Source organism: Misgurnus anguillicaudatus, chromosome 11 (genome assembly GCF_027580225.2).
Source record: "Misgurnus anguillicaudatus chromosome 11, ASM2758022v2, whole genome shotgun sequence".
NCBI classification, from domain to species: Eukaryota; Metazoa; Chordata; class Actinopteri; order Cypriniformes; family Cobitidae; genus Misgurnus; species Misgurnus anguillicaudatus.
The window spans coordinates 33,456,415-33,472,784 of NC_073347.2; the positions used below are offsets into that span (position 1 = coordinate 33,456,415).

The 16,370-nt window shown below is 37.1% G+C and overlaps 1 protein-coding gene across 3 annotated transcripts in view; it reads right to left on the reverse strand.

Annotated features, from left to right (window-relative positions):
- The window catches only part of cdh23 (cadherin-related 23), a 386,093-nt gene that overhangs the window by 21,945 nt on the left and 347,778 nt on the right, over positions 1–16,370 (reverse strand). For 2 of the 3 annotated variants that reach the window (XM_073873573.1, XM_073873572.1), the window contains 13 exons: positions 15,167–15,292; positions 14,565–14,768; positions 11,923–12,381; positions 11,337–11,453; positions 11,028–11,252; positions 8,378–8,547; positions 8,125–8,262; positions 7,905–8,024; positions 5,502–5,679; positions 4,075–4,286; positions 2,367–2,561; positions 316–429; positions 45–174 (listed from right to left, as the gene is read on the reverse strand). In XM_073873573.1, coding sequence (XP_073729674.1) covers positions 45–174; positions 316–429; positions 2,367–2,561; positions 4,075–4,286; positions 5,502–5,679; positions 7,905–8,024; positions 8,125–8,262; positions 8,378–8,547; positions 11,028–11,252; positions 11,337–11,453; positions 11,923–12,381; positions 14,565–14,768; positions 15,167–15,292 — 2,388 coding nt within the window. Of the gene's footprint in view, positions 1–44; positions 175–315; positions 430–2,366; positions 2,562–4,074; positions 4,287–5,501; positions 5,680–7,904; positions 8,025–8,124; positions 8,263–8,377; positions 8,548–11,027; positions 11,253–11,336; positions 11,454–11,922; positions 12,382–14,523; positions 14,769–15,166; positions 15,293–16,370 lie in introns of those variants that run through there. The other variant, XM_055171078.2, reaches the window with a different exon arrangement.

The window sequence follows — 16,370 nt, forward strand, 5'->3', positions numbered from 1 at the left end:
AGGTATTTTATATTTTGTGTACATTTAATCTAGTCGGCTTTTACCTGCTATGAAATAGTAGACGATAGCATTAGAGCCCTCGTCTGCATCAACCGCACCGGTCACGTTACCCACAACCATCCCAGGAGACGAATGCTCGGGGACCGACAGGGACTGATATGGTAAACTTCCTCTCTGAAACACACGCAACACAAACATGAGTCATAAATGATGTGAAACTTCATCAACATCACATTTCATCACTTTAAAGTCTACGCAAATGGATTGGTTAAAACCATAACATAACAAGCTGTTATTGAACATTGGCATTGTTACCGGAGGTTTAAGGAAGACGGGTTCATTGTCGTCAATGTCAGACAGAGCCACTTGCAAAGGCTGCATGGTCTCATATGGAACCGGCTGCCCGAGATCATACGCCACCACGACGAGCTACACATTAGAGATAAACACACGCATTACTGTACACACACAGAGATAAACAATACATCCTGTTCATGTACAAGAATTACGTTTTTTGTCTTTTGAAGTTGCATTTTTTTAACTTTTAAAAGTTTCTTGTTTTTTTAAGGAGAGTGAAAAAGTGACCAGGGTTACAGAAGTTTTTCCCTTTAGTTTTCCTAAAGGCATTCAAAACAATTCCTCAGTAAAGGGTCCCATCCCATGAACCAAACAAGCTAAACAATATAAATGTGACCCTGGACTACAAAACCATGAGTCATAAGTCACACAGGTATATTTGTAGCAATAGCAAAAAATGTATTGTATGGGTCAAAATTATTGATTTTTATGTTTCAAAATTAATAGGATATTAAATGAAGATCATGTTCCACAATCCACACTGTAAAAAATGCATCATTTTTGTGAAATCAGTATATAATTTTACGTTACTTTAACCTAAAATATTAAGTTTAATCAATTTCAACTTGTTTTTATAAGTTATGTCAACTTATCACAGGTCAAAACTTTAAAGAGTAGGTTGAACTGACTTGCAAAAGTCAGTTGTTTTATTCATGCTACATTTTTTTTAGTGCGTAAAGATATTTTGGAAATTTCCTATAGTAAATATAACAAAAATGTATTTATCATTAGTAATATGTGTTGCTAAGGACTTTATTTGGATAACTTTAAAGGCAAATTTCTTAATATTTAGCAGTGGCGGCCGGTGACTTTTTTTCGAGGGCGCACGATGCGAAGTTCGTCACAACATGTAGGCTATGTACACTGCAAAAAATGACTTTCTTACTTAGTATTTTTTTCTTGTTTTAAGTATAAATATCTAAAAATTCTTAAATCAAGATGTGTTTTCTTGATCAGCAAAATGACCTAAGAAAATAAGTCTAGTTTTTAGACAACCAATATACAATTTAAGTGAATTTGTACTTAAAACTAGCAAAAATATCTGCCAATGGGGGTGAGAAAAAAAAGTAAATTTTTTTCTTAAAAATTTATTTCAAGAATAATTTTCTCACCCCATTGGCAGATATTTTTGCTTGTTTTAAACACAAATTCACTTAAATGTTGTGTTTTTTTTGTCGAAAAACTAGACTCATTTTCTAATTTTACTCATCAAGAAAATACATTTTTAATTTAAGATTTTTTTTAGAATCTTTCTACTGAGAACAAGAGAACTTAATAAAAATATTAAGTAAGAAAGTCATTTTTTGCAGTGTAGCCCGTCATGTGTGTGGTTCGTCATTTCAAAATATGTGTTTGGCCCATCGAGTGAACCTATGTGCATTGCATGTTTTGTCAAAGACGCTGCAGACGCGTCTAAAGGGTGCACTGCAAAAAATATTTTTCAAGAAAAAAATCTTAGTATTTTTGGTCTTGTTTTCATTAAAAATACAAAAAAAATTCTTAAATTAAGATGCTTTTTCTTGATGAGCAAAACGACCCAAGAAAATAAGTCTAGTTTTTAGACCAAAAATATCAAATTTAAGTGATTTTGTGCATAAAACAAGCAAAAAAAACTTTTTTAGTTTGACAAAACACGTGATGTACATGGTTCACATGACGCAACAAACACATATTTTGAAAACACGAGCAAAACACATGACACTCCGAACACATATTTTGAATTTGCAGTCACTGATATTTCAATTTTTTTACAACATCAGATTCTCAGAATCTGAAACAAGACTTGGTATCCTTTATAAAAGTCAGTACAACATGTGAAATCCAGGGTAAAGTCTCAATCTGATTATGAAATTAGGAGCATCAATTTATTTCAATCTTTGAAATGACCTTACTGAGTCAATATTAAAGATAAAAAGTTTATATTTTCCCAGAATGTTTTTTCATTATATAGGATAGCTTTTTATATAAAACAGTACATTTAATAGAAAGAAAGAAAATGGCATACTCACGCTGTACAGGGCTTGTTTCTCTCTATCCAGTTTAACCGCAGTGGTGATGACTCCTGTCACAGCATCAATATGAAAGTTTTCCCAGTCTCTATTTCCAGCTCCAGTCTGCAGAAAGCTGTACCGGACCTCTCCGTTCACTCCTTCATCCGCATCTGTAGCAAACACCTCATAGACCACCAGACCAGGAGGCTGTTCCTGCAAATCATTCACACAAACCATCATTTTGCACACTCGGGCAATGCAAAAAATGACTTATCTTGTTTTTATTACAAATATCAAAAATTTCTTAAATCAAGATGTATTTTCTTGATGAGCAAAATAGGTCTAGTTTTTTAGAAAAAAAATAAATAAAATTTAAGCGAATTTGTGCTTAAAACATGCAAAAAAATAAGTGTTTATGAAAAAAGTTAACTTATTTCAAGAAATTTTTTCTTATTCCATTGGCAGATTTTTTGCTTGTTTTAAGCACTAATTTACTTAAAGTTTATATAAAATTTGACTTATTTTCCTAGGTCATTATGCTCATCAAGACAATACAACTTAATTTAAGAATTTTGTGATCATTTTTCTGAAAACAAGACAAAAAGTACTTTTTTTTTTGCATTGTAGGGCTGCATGACATATCGTTTCAGCACCAACACTGCAATCTGCCATCTGCAGTAGTCACATCGAAAAACATGCAGAGCATTTTTTTAAATGAAACTATTTCGGATGCCTTTGCCTGTGTTACAATATTCGAAAAAGCGGTCAGACAGCAAAGAGAAATCACAGATTTAATAACATTTCACCTTGCAAAAGACTTTATTATGGATGAAAAAAGGTATATGTAATACCATCACACAACAATTTCGGCAAGTTGCCATCCAAGAGCGATATGAGAAATGCAAGGCAGAAGTTAATTCCGCTTAAATAGAGCTATTAAAGTGATTTAACCTCCCCCCCCCCCCAATGTCGTGCAGGCCTAATATTAGTCTCGTACTGAAGGACTGACACATAAAGCAAACAATCACGTTTCGCTTTGAGCCGCATCATGTTTGGGGAAGAGGAAATGTCTCCACAATAACAAACCAGTTTGCGATCATTAAATTTTTTATTTACGAACATCTATGACGTTCATAACAACAATAGCAGACACGTTAAAATATCTTTTTTAGATTAAACTACTTGCATCAAGCGAAACTGTTGGACATCTTTTAAAGACTTTATGCCACGCATACTTTTTTGGCATTGTGTTGTTTCCAGGCCGACCCTTAAAGAACCCAACACACACTTCTCCCTGAAATCCTGTAAAATTCAACCAATCAGAAGACAACTTGAAGCTGATGAAGTTTTTCCAGAAATGTGTGCAGTATGCATCAGCAGTTCAGCCAACGTGTCTATGGGTGTCAAACTGGCCTAATATATATAATATTAAATGCGTTTGACACAAGTTAAACCTCACACAAGCAGAAGTTATAAAATTGCTTTTAATGCATTTAAGAAGCATTTCCCTTTTAGTGTTCCTAAATCAAACACTAAAAATATAAGTTCTGTTAACAGCTCTGACTCACTTAACTTAAAAATAAAGTCACATAACATGCAATGTCTGCACAGATCCCTGCTGTATATTTAATCCGCAGGATATTCCTCCGTGAATCTAGGCAACCTAGAATCTAGTTGTACAATACACAGCATAAAAAAAGATAAATTTAGATAAACAATACCACACCTCTAGTATGTGCATGATCGTGCCATTGGCTGGTCGTACAAAGACAGGCCTGTTATCATTCACATCAATGACGGTGATCTGAAGACTGGTGGTGCCCCAGAGCGGGGGTCGTCCATGATCCGTCGCCACCACAGTCAAATTAAACCTCTCGAAACTCTGGAGCAATCGCAGCGATCGGATCAGCCCAGTGTCAGGATCGAGAGAAAACGCATCTGTGACAGAGAGAGAGAGAAATGAACGATTCATTATAACACAAACTGGGTTGTGAGAATTAAACTAAAAATATATATTTTAATTCCTAATCATTTCCAGAATTGAAATCAAAGCTCCTATTCTTAAATTTGGCCTCTCTATCGCCATCTCTGTTTGAAACAAACATTGCTGGTTACTTGATGTACTAATCTTTACATTTGGTTAAAAATACCTGACATTTCAATCCGACCCGACAAATTAACTTATAAATCATTATTGTAAGCGTATCGTTATAAGTCAGGATAAGGTAAGGATACAGTTTTAAAGGAAAACACCACAGTTTTTCTATATTTTACTATGTTCTTACCTCAACTTAGACAAACTAATATATACCTATATTTTTCCAATGCATGCACTTAATCATTGTAGCGTGTTATAAATGTGTTAGCATTTAGCCTAGCCCCATTCATTCCTATGATTACAAACAGTGATGAATTTAGAAGCCAAGAAACACTTCCATGTTTTCCATATTTAAAGACTGTTACATGAGTAGTTACATGAGTAAGTATGGCGCACAAAATAAAACTTTAGTTTGGAGCCATAGGAATGAATGGGGCTAGGCTAAATGCTAACACATTCAAGAAGCGCTGTACAAAGATTAAGCGCACGCATTGAATAAAGATAGGTATGTATTAATTCATCTAAGTTAAGGTAAAAACATAGTAAAATATAGAAAAATGGTGGTGTTTTCCTTTAAACACTATGTATGTTATTAATCAACGATTGATTTTAGTTTATTTTTCAAGCAAAAAAGTTATGAATTGCAGCTGCAAGCATTATGCAACCAATAAAGTATTTCTAGATATAAACAACTATTTATTTTAAAGTACATTTTATTTATTACATTTAATTTGATGATTTTTACTTTATCTGGGTGTCTAATTGCGCACTTTCCAGGTCTTAAGTTCTCCCTCGAGAACCCACATGCATGCATTTAGATCATAAACTAGCGCATGGTGTGCTGTGCTGTGTCGAATTATTTCAGTTTATGCAGATTATGACGAGCGCCCCTATGTCAAACAGCAATGCTAGGTGTTACGGCAATGTTACTAGGTCCCCTTTACAAAAACAATCCCAGTATCAATTCCAGGACGTGTTTGCGCTCACACAGAACGCACTCTGGCAATTGTTTGGCAATTTTCTAGGATCAACGCACTGTGTGAAAGGATTTATACCTGCTCCAGGGCCCTGCAGACTGTAGGTAAGTAATGCATTTTCGCCTTCGTCCAGGTCTGTGGCTGTTAGTGTGATCACTGATGTGCCAACAGGCTCATTCTCAAAAACACTCGTACTGAAAACCCTCTCTGAGAAACGTGGACGAAAGTCATTTACATCCATCACTGTCAATTGCACCTGAGAGAGAGACAGAGAGATGCGGAGGAGGCATCAAAACCTGTTTTTAAGATCAGATTTACTAAATGTGCTAAGCTCATGCAAAACTGCTTACATGAAACTGAAACTTCCTGTGCAAAAATGTATTTGTGCAGAACAGTTTTCATCTGAACACATGTGAAACGGCAAACCAGGCAAAATTAATATCTTCCAATAGTGGAACATTTCAGACAATTTCCCCGTTACAAAACCAGCATCAACCATTATTTTAAAGCTGCAATACGTAACTTTTGCCTCTCTATCGCCACCTCTGTTTACAGAGTAATTTTCTTTACATGTTGTGTTGTGCTGCGCCACTTTAGTCTACGCGGATGAATAATACTTATCTGTAAAATGTCATCAAATTCTAAGCCAGAGACAAACTATTTTGTCAGCCGAACCTCCTTGACCGATATGATTTACTTGAAGTCCACCTGAGATTTGGTATATTTAATAACTAAATACAGTGGTGGCCGGTGACTTCTCGTCACAACATGTATTTAGGCCATTGTGTGTGGCTCATCATGTCAAAATATGTGTTCGGTACGTCATGTAAACGTGCATCACGCATCATGCCAAAATACGTATGTGCTGCACATGCGTCAAAAGGGTTTATGATAAAAGAGACGCTCACGTCAAGTAAGTGTTAGATTAGTGTCTTGCGAGTATTTTGTGAACGTGATCTCTTTTCTCATAAACCCTTTTTACGCATGTGCAGCAGACACTTATTTTGACATGACGCATAATGCACACGGTTCACACGACGAAACAACATATTTTGAAATGACGAGTAACACACAAACACATATTTTAAATTTACGCCCCTCGGAAGAGAAGTCACCGGCCGCCACTGACTGAATAGCACATTTGCATGTTTAATTTACAACTTTAAAAACATTTATTTTTCATTAGTTTTAAAGTTTTTTATTAGTACTCTCTGACCTTCATCTTGTAATTTTCTTTTATACATAAAAAATATCTGTCATTTTGCATGAGTTTATAGACGTTTTCAGCAGTAACTACATAAAAAAGCGGCTGTCGTGGTCAACACGTAACTTCCGGTAAACTCCGCTAAGAATAAATAACAACAAAGTACTTTAAACGTAGCAACAAGCAAAATAAACAACACGTAGATTACCTATGAAACCAAAACATTTGTTATTTTTGACGAGGTATTTGTTCAAAAGTTCAGTTTAGCCACTAGTCAGACCATTAAAAAAAACGAAACCGGAAGTAAAGTTCGGAGTAGACACGTATCGCATCACCGCACGTGCGTTTGATGAATATAATTTTTTGATAGATTGCAATGGACAGTTACATAACACACAGATCAAACAAATAAAAGCTTTAGATTTTGTTTTTATTTTAAATGTTTATTTTAACTTTTTTATTTATATTTTATGATTTGTAATTAATTGCTTTTCATTAACTCACAACCCCCTGCAATGCCCTCACGAACCACCAGGGGTTTGCTAACCCCAGTTTGATGTTTAACAAACTACAAACCCTTCACCATCCGCAACACACACATGCAATATAGTAGACATGTCATCATCTTTCTGTTTATGGATGTAATCATGTATTAAGTAAAAAAAGTTAACGGGTAAAGAACATTGTTTTTTTATGTATTTATTCAACAACTGATTTTCGTTCATTTTTAAAAGGTTACGGATAACAGTTTTAAAGAGACTTTTTTGCAGCGTGTGCACTGAAAACAGACCAGTGGATGTGAAAGATATGATCGCCTACAGCTGATGGGATCTTCTTGTTGTTTTGCTTTTAAACTTCTCACTTCTTTATAATATCAAAGTCTCAGTATTAACAGAGGAAGTGTGAACTGAACGCTCAGCCACCTCACGCTTTTCACAGCTTGTGAAACCTTATTGGCACAGCTGATGGTTTCTTCATATCCTCCTTAAACAGGAACCGGAAGTAAAGGGAGTCTGTGCCAGGTCTTGTCTTGCTTAAATGTTTTTCTTTCTTTTTGAAGTTTGCACTTACTGTACTATCCTGTGAGCAGTTTGCACAACAAAGAAGTTCCCAATAGTTAACACCACATTGTGGTATAGCTCATGCGCACTCATCTTGTAAATATTCCTATTGCATCAATCATTTGACCAGTATGGCTTGTTTGTGTTTGTGGTGTACTAGCTATTATATCAGTACAGCAAAATCAAGTCGAACAATACAGTATTTCTGGTCTGCACCTGGACAGAGTTTTCTCGCCGGTTGTTGGGACTGCCGCCAGGGTTGTCTCTGGCGTACGCCGTGAGGGTGTAGCGGTCTTTGGTCTCTCTGTCTAGTCGAGACAAGATGTAGATGTCCCCCTGATAACATTAGCACATTGAATATTGTCAATTCAAGTGATTTGTTGCTTTACTGAAAGGCTTTGTATTCGTTTCGAATTTCATTTTCACATTTGCATACCGTAGTGGGTGTGATTCCAAACTTGCCCTCTCCGTCCACAAGTCCATATTCAATAACAGAAAACAGTCCAGAGTCTGCATCTGTTGCGCTCACGCTTACAATTATGGTCCCGAGCGCAACATCTTCAAATAATGACTTCTGCACACACACAAACACACACACAAGCATTTATCAAACTATCCAAAATGTATTTTCTCAAAAGCACACCATCAGCTTTAAAACTGAGTCTGACTCTCTCTTCTGTCTTTAATACCTGATACAAAGGCTGTTTAAAGACAGGGTTGTTGTCGTTGACATCTACGATGCGCAGATAGACAGGAAGTTCAACGAAGCGCGGAGGCGTGCCATGATCCTGAGCACGAACCGTGAAGTTCAACCACTGCACCTGTTCATAATCCACCGTACGATTGGCCACAATTTTGCCTGTAGATGGAAATCTGGTTTGTACTGAATTGTGATTTTGGAAAACACCCAAGCAGTTTTGCAGACAAACTTTTATTAGAGTTTGTTTAAAACTTATTTTGCGATGGATGACTTGGACCAAATAATAAAGAAAAATCAAGCAATACGAGCCCAGTAGAGATAGAAATATCTTCAATACTGTTTAAAAAGCTTTTCAAGAAATCTCAAGAAGCTGCTTGATAAAATACCAACTGTTCGGTTTTGCAAATTCTTGGCAAAGAGTGACAACTTTGAAGATGCTAAAATAAGATTGGCTGGTTTTAGTGAAAACATAAATCCTAATTCATACATAATTCATAGTATTGATAAATTTACTATTATTCTTAAATGTGGATAACAGGGTTCCCACACCTTAGTTAACTTCAAATTCAAGTACTTTTTAGCTCAATACACTCAAATTCAAAGACTAAATGTGGGGACACATTTCAAGTGAGAGGAAGGTTACATTCGTGTTACCTTTTAAGATACATTGTTACAGTTCCCTTCTGAGGGAACACGCGCTGCGTCACTGCAGTGACACTTTGGAGACGCCTCCAGGAGTAAGTGTGTCTGAATGTGTATATCAAATTCAACCAATGGTGAGGCTTAACAACAAGGTCAGGGTGACGCGGGAGCCAGGAAGTATATCGCTATCTGAAATATTGCCAAAGACGGCGTTACAGGGATGCAGGAAGTATGGCAAGGGAGACGCAGCGTCACGTTCCTTTCTCAGGGAACAAAAGTTACATACGTAACCCAAGACGTTTTCATGTGTCAAACACAACTATGCAAAAAAGTATTTTGGTATGAATCAACATTCGCATACAGAAGATATAAGCATTTAAAGCGAACAGTTTAGCACGTGTGCTTAAAAAAATTATTTTTATTTTATGAGATTGCGTCGCTCTGCTACTGCTGGTCGCTGGCCGTCTGAATGGGGCGTAAGTGCACGGAAGATGAATTGGGTGAACGACAGTGCTCCCACGGCAAGGTGCAAGTACTTTTATCCCTTAAAAGGAGAATTAACAGATAAATTAGGATATTATTTTAGCATTTATTTAATTAACATTTTACTTTTTTTAGATAAGTAGTGGAGATTTTTGCATGCCAAATTTGTCAAATACTAGGGATGCACCAAAATGAAAATTCTTATTATTATTATGCCAATTATTAGTACAATTGCATTTATGGCTATCACTGTGTACTAACTTTACTAGGGGTGTGTGACACATAAAAAAACTCACGGTTCGGATCACATTACAGTTTTTGAGGCACAGATCAGATTATTTTTCGGATCAGCAAAAAGCAGGTGGGAAAAATCTAATAAACAATAAAGAAATTGCAAACATTTACAAAAAAGAACAAAGTTGTACATTAATAAGGTCTGAAAACAGCATTAGGTACAGAAATCAAATTAAATGAATCATAACACAATACATTAAATATATTATTATTTTTAGAGCTATTTGTCTCTTTGTCATGGGTTGTTTGATTAACATTAATGACACAGACTTAAGTAGGTTAATCTGACTGTAATCTATACATACTTAAGACATAAACAAATGTTTTTATTAGAAAAAGAATAATGTGGAGATAATTTTGTTTATATGTGCCCTGTCAATAACAGAGAGATTTTATGTTTGCTTGTTTATTTTTAAACACGTTTCTCTCGTATGTGCACTATTGAGGGCACTTAAACTCACGCACACACAGAGACCGAGGGTGAATCCCAAACAGCGCAACAGCCGCTCCACATAAAAACGTTACGTTGTGTTTCGTTGCTTTATTCGCCAAATGGATGTTAATGGTTTACAGTATGAGACACATTAGCGTGACTCTCTCTAAAGTTTACACATCAAGACATGCTTAATCTTTGCAGACGCGTGCAAACAGCTCGACCGTGAGTGAAACCTGCTTGAGACGACTGATCACCGTGAGTGAAACCCAAGCGCTAGCGCACAGATGGGAGGGGCGCGGTTGACATTCATTTTCGGTTGACTTTTTCGGCTGGATTTTTAATTTCGGCCCGAAACCGATAATGCCATTTACGGCCGAAATTTTCGGCGACCTAAATTTCGGTGCACCCCTATCAAATACCAATAAAAATGACTAAAGTGAGATTTGTGAAAATAGGGCATTTTGATCAATGACTAATAACCTTTTCATTCACATTAAAGTGAGATTACTAAACGTAAACATAAGAGCCTGAAAAAAATGCTAATTTACAAGAAAACATGTCGGAAGCACTTGGAGGGTTTGGGTGTTTTTAAACTTTTGAACAGAAGTGTGCATAAAAAGAGGACATGAAAAACAATGTCCCCTATTGTTTTCCACTAAATTGAGTGCCTTTAGAAAGAAAGGTATACAGTATGGACATCTTATGAAATAACACTTCTACAGTGACCGATCAATCCGACTGCTATGTTTCCTATGTCATGCGATTGCGTATCTGTGAGCGTAACCTGTAGATGGATCTTCAAGTCGTATGTAGTCTCCACGTGGCAGGTGCAGCAGCTGATAGATGATCTGACCGTTTGGTCCTTTGTCGGGATCAATGGCCGTCACGGACAGCAGCGTGGTACCCGGCTGAGCACCTTCTAAAATGCTCTCCGAGAAGTTTGTCACCCCAAAGGGACGAAAGCGAGGAGCGTTATCATTGACGTCCAGTATATTGATGGTCAGTTTGGCTGTAAAGAGAGAGAACAATCACGGAAGAAGAATACGGTGGAAAAACACATGGATTATAGATAGTACAGATGTGATATTTTTACCGTTGGGGACACTGACAGACATGTCTATCACTTCACTGGCGTTGTCATGCACCGAAACTATGATCTCAAAAGTGGCTACCAGCTCTCTGTTCAAAGGGTTTCGTACAAACACAGCACCTTAAAAGCGAAAATAAACACTCATATTAATGGATACATAAACGTTAAATGAATGTGATTCTTACTTGTGAAAGCCTAGTTGACTCCCCTGTGACATAGTTTAAGCTTGAAATGAGTCGACTTTATGCTTGCCTAGTTGGGTAAGTACTACTTAGTTTGACTCTGGACCACAAAACCAGTCAATTTTTAAAATGTATTTATAATAAAAAATAAGCTTTCCATTGATGTATGGTTAGAATAGGACAATATTTGGCCACAATAAAGCTATTAGAAAATCTGTAATCTGAGGGTGCAAAAAATCTAAATATTGCGAAAATCGCCTTCAAAGTTGCCCAAATGATGCAATGTGTTGTTGGCTATTGCTACAAATATACCCATGTGACTTATGACCAGTTTTGTGGTCCAGGGTCACACATCACATATATTTATACTGATTTAGAAAATGACTTTGTGTAGGGTCTAAGCAAACCTGTGTGAAAGTCAATTCCAAACGATTCCTGCAGCCCATCCACCGGTTTATTCGCATCGTCCTTTGCTTCCACGGAGATGATGTAATACTCCAGGCGAGGTCGTAGGTCAGGGTCCTCAGCGGTCAGTGTGGCGACGACCTCTCCTGGCGGAGTGGACTCGTTAACGCTGATCGTCTGTACGGGGCGAATGAACTGAGGACGAGAGTCATTGACATCATCTAAAATGACGGTTAGTGTCGCTGTGCCTGTGAGGGAGGGTGTGCCACGGTCGGTCGCTATGACAACCAGACGGTACGAGCTGCGCTCCTCTCGGTCCAGCGTAGCGTTGCCGACCAGAACGGCACCGGAAAGAGCGTCAACGAGGAAACGGTCCTGAGCGCCGCTGTCTAACCGATACTGCAGCCAAGCATTGGACCCAGCATCAGCATCACTCGCTGAGAGCTGCGTCACCACCACACCTGTAAATATACAAAAAAAGTGAATACATATACAGTAGGTTTATAGTACTGAAGTAATATAAAAAATATTGGTAACACTTTACTTGAAGGGGTGTTCATAAGACTGACATGACACCTTTATAATCATGACATGACACTTGAATGAGATTTTATGCACATTTACGACAACAAGTGTCATTCGTTCAATTATGTCATTTTTAATGCAAAAATGACATTGTTTGAAATGTCTTTGTTATGACAACTTGACATTAACCAATACATCATAACTTGTCATAAATCTGTCAAAAACATGACATAGCAGAATAATTATCAAACTTAAGAAACTACCTTGCTTTATGGGTTAACATTACATTAAATGTCATTTGAATGCCATTACGTGTTAATATTATGTCAAATAATTTTAAATACCTTAACAAAATGCAACAGACACGTCAAAATATTATACTTAATTTTATGTATGTGCACAATACATAAACTGACAACTAACAGAACTTGTTCTTCTTCACACAGAGGTTTCAGAAATTTTCTGACATAAAAGAAAAAACAAAACATTTAATTTAATGTTATTAACTTTGCAACGATATGAACCCAACACTGCATGGGTTAACCCATTATTGTACTGTTTTCATTTAATTTTAGGTGAATCGGTCTCCAAATGCAATAAAATATAATTTTATCAATTTTAATTATTATTATTATTATTGATCGTTATTATTATTATTATTATTATATGATTGATTTTATTTGTTAAACACACGTAGGAAACTTAAAAAACATTATGAACTGAAAAATATTCATGACGGTGTTATAAAACTTTGAGTATTAACACTTAGTAATGACATTTTAATGACAAATTATATTTGTATCACTGTAGTTGAGGTCAAGAAAAATATTCATGACGCTCTTATAAAACTATTTGACAGAGTTTAACACTTAAGGACATTTTAATGACAAATTCAATTTGTATCACTGGAAAAAAGTGGTCAGTTATGTTGTCTTTGTAATGTCAAGTTGCCATGACAAGTTATGATGTATTGGTTAATGTCAAGTTGTCATAACAAAGACATCTCAAATTGTACGAATTACACTTAATGACAGTTGTCATAAACATGCCTAAAATCTCCTTCATGTTCATGGTTATGAACACCCCTTCAAGTAAAGTGTTACCAAAATATCTTTCTTTTGTAGTAAGCTTATTATTTGGTTTTTTTAAGAAATTTGCGAAATTGTAAATCTAAATTTTGCTACACGTACACACACATACATGGACACAACTTACGCAGGACCAAAATTGCGAAATTGATTCGAAAGGTATTTACATTTTTAAGTTGTATGCAGCTTGGCTATTTCTTTACCGTTTTGGGGTCCTTAAAAATGAAAAGCTTAATGGCAGGTTTCAGTGTGTACGTTTTTGAAAACTACACCTTTTCATCTCTATGTAAACTATGCAAATGTGAATATGGGATAATGGTGATGTCACGAGCATGTGCGAGTATAAACAAATGGCGACCTAAAGGACTGTGTTTGTGCTGCTCAAGATACTGAGTTTATTAACGCTTCTTATAACAAATTTACAAAATGTTTGGTGCGTTATAGTCCAGGGTCACTTGTAGTAATAACTGCTTGATGCTTTTGCCATATTGTTTGTTTTTATTTATCGCTCTGTAGACAAATGCGTATGTACGCAGTCACATCGGCATCTACTGGCCTGGCATGCACAATACAATGTTTTGAGTCGTCATTGTAGTCTTTTTTTACAGCGTTGTCATGTGTATGTAAAATTTTCGAAAAAGCAAAGAAATTGTTGTAGCCTATAGTCGAACTAAACATGCATGAACGACACTGGATTACATTGCAAATCGTCAGACCAAAATGGATTTGCAAACAACTGCTGCAAAGCTTTTCTCACAACTAACTTTACTTTTCTTCTTCACTTTTTAACCGTCGGACCCAAGGTGATTTTGTCATTTTATGAACTTTTTTATTTTTTTTGGTTTACAATTTCAAAACCAAACAAACTTCTTATTGTGAGATGTTTCTAGATCTCATTTCTTGTGCAAGTTTGTCATTCCAGGATTACACACACTTTCACTATTAAACTGTAATGACAACCAACAAATCAGACCAAACTAGTTCCCCTACCAGTTGATCCGCTTTTCATGTCCTCCTTGTGTTTCTCTCACCTGTTGGGCTGTTCTCAGGCAGGCGGACGGTAAAACTGGATGGACTGAAAACAGGCGGGTTGTCGTTCTTGTCAAGGATAGTGATGGTGAGAGGAACGCTGCTGTTTAATCCCCCCACATCCTCCCCGAGCAAAAAGAGCTCCACCCGCGGCTCCGTAAAAGCCTCCCTGTCCAAAACAGCACCCCCGCGCACTGACACCACGCCTGCGGATAGACCGACAAACAAAGAAAGTCAGAGAGAGAGAGAGATTGTTTGGGGGTGCAATATAAGTATAATATATAACATTAGATAGCCAAAGAAAAAGACAGAAAGTGAGAAGCAGAAAGTATAGTTTGTTGGTGTTGGTTGAAGTTAAAACAAAATAAAATATAGATTTGATCCGATTGTACTATATACATAAATATATATGCATTCTTGCATACATTGTATTTGTAATGTGTGCATTTGTGTATTCTTGAATCTTGAAAGAGAGAAAAAGTAGTATGACGCACGATGAAGGAATGAGGGAGGAAAATGTGTCATGAGTTTTGTGGGTGTAAAAAGGGCTGAGGGACTCTAATGCACATAAATCCTGCAGATGTTGTTTTTTGTAAGGTCGGACCTGTGAGAGGATCTGCAGAAAAGAGATCAACTCTGGATCCTATGAGACGATATCTAACCACTGCATTCTCCCCGATATCTTTGTCTTCTGCCAGAATAGGGCCGTTCAGAATCACCACAGTCGTGCCTGAGAGAGAGAGAGAGAGAGAGAGAGACAGAAGGAGAGATGCACTGCTGGTATGATAAGGTTCACAAAACAACAAATGATCTTGTAAACACATCCTTTTGAACCTTTTAAATGTCTAAAAACATTCACTTTTCACACCTGTCCTTAAAGGGAAACTTCACCCATTTGCATTAAGCTTTGTACCGTTAGAACCCCAGTCATGTTTTTGAATGGTCGTGCACCATTCCCTCAGTTTCCCCTGAGAGGGGAGAAATACTGATTTTAGTGAGGCACTTCCTTCTTTCAATGATGTAAAAATCGTCATTTTGCGTCATTGAAAGAAGGAAATCCTGTATCTCTATTGAGTGTGAAAGACTACAGACACTCATTCCTCATTTTTCCAAGGTGGGGGCTATGGGTGGGACCCACTCACGCTTCAGACCAATTACAGATAAGTGGGTGGGACTTACGAAAATATACGAACACAGACCGAAAAAAAACGACCAGCCGCCATCTTTATGCTAAGCTAAGCTAAACAGAAGTTGTGGAGCGAGCCAGAATTCATGTTACAATAACAGTGGAAGTTAATCAATATTACATGGAAGAGGGTGATTTTACAAGCGTGATGCTCTAATCCGCTGTTCATTGCACCTTTATGAGCCACAATACTGCAAAGAGCTGAGGCAGATGTAGGAACAGAAGCCCGAGGAGTAGGCCGGAGCCTGGGCGTCGGCTGGGTAGAGGAGCCCGGTGAAGAAGCAGCAACCATCGGCCTCTGCTGCGTAGAGAAGCTTGCCTGTTCTCTCGCTGTGTGGCTTCTTTATAACATTTCTGCATCAGATAAGGATATGGACGTTTGTTTGGTGAAGGTTTCTATGCAAGAGAGGAAGTTTGCGCGCGTTTGGAACGTTTATTTCACGGACATGTTTCGGTTTACGAGCAGACGCGCTGCGGAGTATATAAGCTTGGACGGACTCGCGCCGTTTGCTTTCGGTTTAACATTTCTGGATCAGATAAGGATATGGACGTTTGTTTTGTGAATGTTTCTGGTCGCGTGCTTATTTCAAAGACGTGTTTCGGCTTACGAGCACAAGCTCCA